The 7,634-nt window shown below is 35.3% G+C and overlaps 1 protein-coding gene across 1 annotated transcript; it reads right to left on the reverse strand.

Moving 5' to 3' along the window:
- Positions 1–686: 686 nt before the first annotated feature.
- Positions 687–6,773, reverse strand: LOC115995496 (malate dehydrogenase, glyoxysomal-like). Its single transcript, XM_031120083.1, has 9 exons — positions 6,416–6,773; positions 6,093–6,308; positions 5,188–5,502; positions 4,484–4,573; positions 4,293–4,376; positions 1,554–1,589; positions 1,337–1,426; positions 1,131–1,225; positions 687–1,052 (listed from the first exon to the last, which is right to left on the reverse strand). The coding sequence occupies exons 1-9, from the start codon at positions 6,491–6,493 to the stop codon at positions 980–982; spliced, it is 1,077 nt and encodes a 358-aa protein (XP_030975943.1). The 5' UTR covers positions 6,494–6,773; the 3' UTR covers positions 687–979.
- Between the last annotated feature and the right edge of the window lie 861 nt (positions 6,774–7,634).

Consider the following 7,634-nt stretch of genomic DNA (forward strand, 5'->3'; position numbering starts at 1 on the left):
AAATGAGGAAAATGCTAAAGTTATAGAATGTTTTACAAATTACTGATGTGTTAGGTGTTTATTGATAAGTAAAAAAGTTATATTATTTAAACTCAATATTCAATAAAATGATTAGACATAATTAAGCCTAATATTCAAATTGTACCAAAACTAACTCTCAAAATACTTAAATAAATCATATTAACAACCATTTATTAAATCTCAAAAATATAAATATATCAAATTATAATGGGGAGTACCCGCTCTGATGCATCAGTTACCTTTTCCCTATTAAAAATTTAAAATAGACACATTAACAGTAATAAGAACTGCTGAAAACTAGGCATTGGCGGTTTCTTAAGGAAATAGTAGTATACTGAAAGAACTGATGAAAATCCAATTCCCAAGATAAGAAAATACTCATCTTGGAATAGGCTCCGATATTCGTTTCTCCTCTTGGTAGATTCCAAATTCCAATGTTCTTATGTCCAGAAAATAAACATCCTGCCAAGTAAAAAGCAGGTTGTACTCCACCTTGGATAGAGATAAATTACTGTATAATTAAATTGAAAATAAAAATTAGTTCACATTTTAAAAAGAATTTTACTAATGTGTGCTTTTAAGATACACATTAATTTTCATTTTTAGAAAAACTTTTTTTGAGAATTGAAAAAATAATGACAGTTTTTTTAATTTTCGAGAAAATGTTTTCAAAAATAAAAAGTTTAATATGTGCCCTAAGAACACATATTAACCGGACTCTTTCAAAAAACATAACCATTTATTAATTTATTACATGAATTTCAATTAAGCCCAAACAAGCAACCCTCGTGATTGAAACCTCTTTGTGGCAGCTCCAAGGCACTTATATCTAGCACAACTATAACTTATAAGAAAAATCCAACCACTTATTTTCAGGAACTGTGTTCTTGAATAAACAGATGATGATCCACAAGGATTGGAATATTATCCAGGACAACCAGGTTATTTGCAGCTGTTCTCATTTTCTGACAAATGAGACTCCCTTCTCAATGCTTGCCGCCAATTCTTTCTTTGCCTTCTCCAAGCCAGCCCTGTTTATAATATTGCCTAGTTTAGAACTCATCATATAAATAGAACAGGGAATTAAATTATGCTCTGTCTGTACAGACCTCTCATACTCATTCAGAGGGCCCAGAGAAAATATTTCCTCGGCTCCTGTACGGCCAAGCCGTACCTTGGATGCAAAGAAAGGAAGTTCGGTCACCTAGAACAGGAAATGCATTATTTCTTAAACAAACACAATTTGAAACTGTAAAAATTAAAAGTAAGAAGAAGATACTCAAAGATGCTAAAGTAAAAGGGACTCAGAATATACCTGAGAAGCAACAAATGCACATTCAACAATGCCGGAATCTCCTCTCAAGCCCCTTAGACATGCGTCTGCAAATTTAACAGCAGCATATGCCTGCATTTTTTTTTAATTACATTTTGTTATATTCAAAGTGAGTACAACCGTTAAAGGCATGGAAATTATGTGGAAATGATAGATATAGATAAAGTAACTATTAAGAAAAGGTAGAAAACAACTAAACCATTGATAGTGTTGCAGAACCAGCTCCAGCTTTTGCCTGCAAATAATGTCAGCAGTGCTGAGTCAAATAAGAATTCACTGTGAAAAACATAATGACAACAGAACAAAACTAGATAAGAGTCCTGGAAAGATAATCAATCAAAACTCGAGCAAGAAGAGCAATCAAACTACTTTAGTAAGTTCTAAATGCAAAAATACTTTATAATAGGAAACAAAACTGTCTCCATTATTCCCAAGTATTTTTAAACCAGAACATAGCATTTGGGTCATAATACAGTGAATACCAGCCTCATCTATTAGATGACACTCTATTGAATTAGCTAGCTAGTTGTCAAGAGTCTTGTAGCTCAACCGGTGCCTCCTGATATTTCCAATAGAAACGTTCAAGATTCAAATCCGCCCACCCATTCAATAAATAAATAAAAGAATAATAAAAAAAAAAATCTGCTAACTGGTCAGTGAATTTCAAGGTAGCAGCTAAGAAATATATAGACATGTCCCAACTACTGTCTCTATTTTCAGGAAATTAGTTTGCTACATATCTAGCAATATAGACTCCTAAAGCTACTTTATCCTCGCACTGAATCAGGTGATGCGCTAATTAAAAAAGCCATGCCTACCAAAAAAAAAACCCTAGTGCACTGGATCAGATGATGCACTCGTAGAAAGCTGTGCCAACAGAAACATACTATGAGGCCATATTCTTCTATCTATGATTCTATATGACTCTAATATAATACCCTTCTGGATTAGATAGTGCTGCTAACTTTATTCTCAATAATAGATCACTGAATCTACCTTCATCAAGCCATATATCCACACAGAACTTTCTCCTTGGCTTAAACCAGTTTTCCAATATTGAAAATTATAATGGCTCCAGGCTTTATGTATGATTGTATGGTTCTTCAAGCATGTTGTCTAAGGTTTTGCAGTCTTGTGCAGGTGAGTTCTGCAGGCTTCATAATCAGCTAAATTTAAAATTCTATATACACTCCAAACAAGAGCTAGCTGTGACGGTGATACAATACGCCAAACAAGAGCTAGTCCATAATGTCTCCGTATATAAGTCCCACTTTTTAACTAGTAAAGGGCTCTTCTAGAACCCAATTTGCTACTTGTCCTGCGATTATTCACGGCTATCAGAAGCAAGAGAAGACACCCTCCACTTTTTCACTCAACTTCGGCTCTATTTGGGCTCTCTTTCATTTTTGTTTTTTTTAGGTGTTGGGGAAAAGATGAGTTTGGGTTGGGACTGAGGGAGTTAGGGTTGGTTTTCTTATAGCTGCAGTGGGTGTAAAAATTGAAATTAGAAAGATTTAATTAGGGTTAAGGTTTTCTTTTAATGACAGATAATCTGCATAATGCTTTTTTGAGGACATAGGTGAAATAATATGTTGTAATTGGTCTTTGATTGAGGATTTATCTAGGTGTGGTTTAGGCCACTGATTGCAGGAGGCAATCCAATTGGTTTTTGGACTGTGAATCTGTAAGTGACTTAGGATGTTGGGTTTTGGCCATGGCTGTGAATGGAAGCGGCTTGACATTTTGGATTTCAGGTTGAGGGAATGGAAGGAAGCATTTTGTGGGTCTAGGTCACCGTTTTAATTTGGTTGAGCGGTATGAACAATTGCGGTATTTATGGTGGGTGAGTATGGTAGGGGCAGAGCTCAATGGAGGAGGTTTTTGGGTGGGTGATAGGTCAAGAGGCAACTAGCCATGGTGGTGTGTATAGGAAACTGTAAAAATGGGGGGAAAAGTCAAAACACTAAACTTTTCGCCCATAAGTGGATTGCCTACGGCCAATGGCATAGTTTTAATAAGCTAAAACTACATTATTTTGGCATTTAAGTGCCATGCCATTAATAGGAAGGAGAAAAAAAAAAAAAAAAAGAACGACATTAATAAATGATCCCAAACATTAGGGACTAAAATTATAAAAATTTAAATATAAAGAGCTAAAAAAAATGAATCGAAACTTTGAGGGTGTAATTTGCATTCTAGTCAATTGCTTCATAAACATTCTAGAGCAAAGATTTCTTTGTCAGCCCATTTCGCTCATAATTTAAGTAGAAGTAAGCTAGTGTGCCTCAAGAAATTCAGGAAGCCTTTCTGGTTCAGGAAAGTATCTGTTGTAGTTGCAGGTAAGTTTTTCTTCATTTATTTCTTCTTCCCCTAATCTTATAATTGTTAAGCCTTTTCTTTTCCCTCTACTTCCTATTTAGGTAGTTATTTACACATGAATGTAAAACAGTCTACCACTCTCCAAACTTATGATGTGTTGTAGAACACCTATAAGGTCTGTGTAAATCAATTGATCCAAGTAAAAAACTAGGTCTGTGAGACTGAGATCCAATTCAATTGATGTTCATAAGACCAAGAAGGCTTACATGTAATAGCCAACCATGTAATTGGCAAAACAAGCACACAAGTTGGTCTATGTCAGTTCTGAGAATCATATGGTCCTTGTCATTTAATCTCCTAAAGACTAAAAAATTTATGCCAATGAACTCTGGCTCCAATGGCAATCCTACAATAATTTGATGAAGAGTAAGCTCATGGGTTAAAGACCCACGATGTGCATGTATAACTTACCAATAAGAAAAAATCATCCCTAAGGCATGCCGTAGTACCATTTCACAAAAGTGAAATGTTTTAATGGAAGTCCATTGTACACATAATAAAGAAAAATACAGCACAAAATATATATTCCTAAGAGCAAACCAAACATGTATTTCTGTACCTCAACAACTTCTGTTCCACCATTTTGAATGCGATCTGTCAGTTGATCAATTTCTTTTGGAGTGAAAGAGCAGGGAGGTTTAACCTGTATACAATCAATTGTCAAGAAAGAAAGAAATATCTGCATGCTGCGCTAGAGCATACTATTTCAGGTATCTAAACACAAGCATTTGACTACAACTTTTTTTCAACCTGGGATAGAAGAGGTAAAATTGTAACCCCTGCGTGACCGCCAACCACTGGAACGTCAACTTCTCTGGGATCATGACCTAAAACTTCTGCCTGCAGCAGACCCAAAAGAAAATAAAGGAAAATTTTAAGTTAGGTTCAGAAACAAAAGTAGATTATTGCATTAACCTCCCCTGCAACAGCCCTCACCTTTGCCCCACAACCCCCCCCCCCCCCCCAAACCACAAAAAAAGAAGAAGAAAAGAAAACGGACAAAAAAAAATTACAATATGAAAGACAACTGACCAAAAAAGCCCTGCCTCCAAGTCACAAATATCACTGGAAGTCTTCTTTTCAGTTATAATCCCATCAGATTACATTAGTTATCATGGAAAACATTTCCATGTAATGGCATAATACCATCTCTCTCTCACACACACACACACACTTTTTTCTCTTAGCACTGGTCAAAAATAAAGGAAGTGACTTCCACCCCTTGGGGTACTCACAAAAGCCTTAAATCCTATACTAACAGGTGCTTTAGAAATAATATATGAATGGTCAATGAAAATGAAAAATAAAAGGACAGTTGGGATAACAATCAGAGTGATCAGCCATAAACTAGTATATTTATGCTTGCTAATGTCAAATTGGATTATAACCAATAACACTCCAAGTTTCCAAAAATAAAGAAACACAAGAAAAAAACTGAAATTGACTGTGCATACCACAAAAGTATTAGCTCTAACAACATCAAGCATTGTTACACCCAAAAGTCGCTTTGGATCAAAGGTGCCTGCTCTCTTGAAAACTTCTGCTGCAATTGGAACTGTGGAGTTAACAGGATTACTGATCAAGTTGACAATAGCATTTGGACAGAACTTGGTAATTCCTTCACAAAGTGTCTTAACAATTCCGGCATTGATGTTGAACAGATCATCCCTTGTCATTCCCGGTTTACGGGGAACACCAGCAGGAATGATTACAAGGTCCATCCCCACAAGGGCATACTCCAGCTGCTGCGGCCCCAAAAACCCACGCACCTATACATTTAAAGATACTTGTCAATCCCGCCTCACCACATTGAAAATATTACCCAACAAAGTTCAAAGATTCAAATAAAAAGCAAAATGACTATCCCGATCAAAATTGCCGGCCTCTATTTGGATAATCACCTAAACACAAAAGGTCATGAATTCGTGTCCGGGAATCAACCTCTCCAAAAAATAATTGGGGGTAAGGCTGCTTACCAATCACCTCTCCAAAACTCCACAAAAGTGGGTGTTTTGTGCATTGGTAAGACCTTTCTTTTTGTATAATCACCTAAAAACCTTTTGTGCATTGTAAATTATTTCCCCCTTTGGTATTTTCTTCTGTCAAAAGCCTTATAACTCAACTAGCGCATCTTGTTGTTTTCAACAAAGATGTTCAGATTCAAATCTCCCTCCCCAACTATCAAATTATCAAATAAAAAGTTTGATGTAACCCCGACAACAATTACATGACAAACCAAATGGGTACCAAAATATAGGACAAAACAGTTGAAGGTGGTCCAAATTCAAATTCACCCATAAGTTAAAATACAATAAATAAATAAAAGAGAGAAAAGAAGAAGGAAGAAGTAACTACTTACAACGGCAGAGGTGTCCATGTGACTGATATCAGCAGTAACACCAGGAGTATTGGCAACATCATAGAGATGAAGAACTGAAACCAGTGGATTCATCTTCATCAACATGGCTAGTGGTTGCCCAATGCCACCTGAAGCACCCAGAATTGCCACTTTGAATCCGGGTGACCCGCCTTTCGCCCGGCAATTCTCGCCGCTCAAAACCCAATTCTCCTCCACCTAATATTATGATAATATATTCAATCAATTATATTAACATATATATAGAGCATAGAGAATTTGCAAAGTTGAACAATAGTTAGTTGGGAAGAGATTCAAAGGGAAACCTGGAGATTAGGAGAAGGGTTGAGATGAGCTGAGATTCTTGCAAGGCGTTGTTTCACATCTGAAGAACTGGACTCCATCTTTCTGAGTTAATTGAAGCAAAATAGACGAACAAACTTGTTTTTCTAATGAAATAAGGTGTCAATGAGTGTCGGAGACCTTTAATGTATAAATTTACTATTGAAATAAATATTTTTTAAAATAATAATAATAATGGAGATGACGTAAAGATTTTGCTGAGAAATTGGGAAGTGTGGAATCTAATCTTATCTTGTAACAACTCCAATTTCCTCCTGTGATCATGCCCTCGTCGGGAGATCCAAATATTTGTAAACCAAAAAATAAATAAAAGCGGCGTGCTAGAAGGGTCGATTATCAAATTTTTACTCTTTTAAAAAAAATTAAATTCCCATGAAAAAAAAATATTAAATTATATATACTAAAAAAAGGAGACAATTCTATTTTTGGTCTGTCCAGTCCGGGCTAGAAGTTTCTTTTTTAGAAAGACCAAGAACTTTATTTAGAAATAAAATCTACGCTTGTTCTAAAAAAATAATGGCTCTCTTTAATCTAAGTAGAAAGGTGATAATTGCTTAAAGCAAATTTTATTAACAAACGAGCAAGCTTATTACCTTAATTACGAGCATTAAATAATTAACTTGACAGAACTCGTACTATGTAACTGACATTTCATATGGTAAAAAAGACTGTTCACTCAATGTTAGAAGGTTTTTTTATTTTTTATTTATTTTGGGTGTGTCTTAAAGATAAAGATAATAATTCTATCTAAAAAACAAAAACAAAAAAACAATATATATATATATATATATATATATATATAAAAGAAAAGAAAAAAAAGAAAAAGAAAAGATAATTGCACCTGGATGAGATGGTAAGTTAGAGGAAGTGATCCAAGTGGAAAAGCCCGATGGAGTCTTAATAAGCCCATTGGTCATTTTAATGGGCTTCTTGGTATCCTGATTGGGGATGTAAGGGCCCATTTTTGTAAATTTGAATGAAATGGGCCCAACCGGGGAGAATACAAGGAGGAGATTCATGAATAAGAAGCCCAATGCAAGGGGAAAGAGTCTCTCACCTTTTAACAAATTTGTGCAAATGTTCCATACTACTTTTCAAACCGAATACCATTGAGCGCCTGTGCAGGACTTTAAGAAAGTTTGGCCCAAACGATAGATTTGGTCCTTGACTAAATATTGTTTA

The sequence above is a fragment of the Quercus lobata genome, chromosome 6 (genome assembly GCF_001633185.2).
Source record: "Quercus lobata isolate SW786 chromosome 6, ValleyOak3.0 Primary Assembly, whole genome shotgun sequence".
Lineage (NCBI taxonomy): Eukaryota > Viridiplantae > Streptophyta > Magnoliopsida > Fagales > Fagaceae > Quercus > Quercus lobata.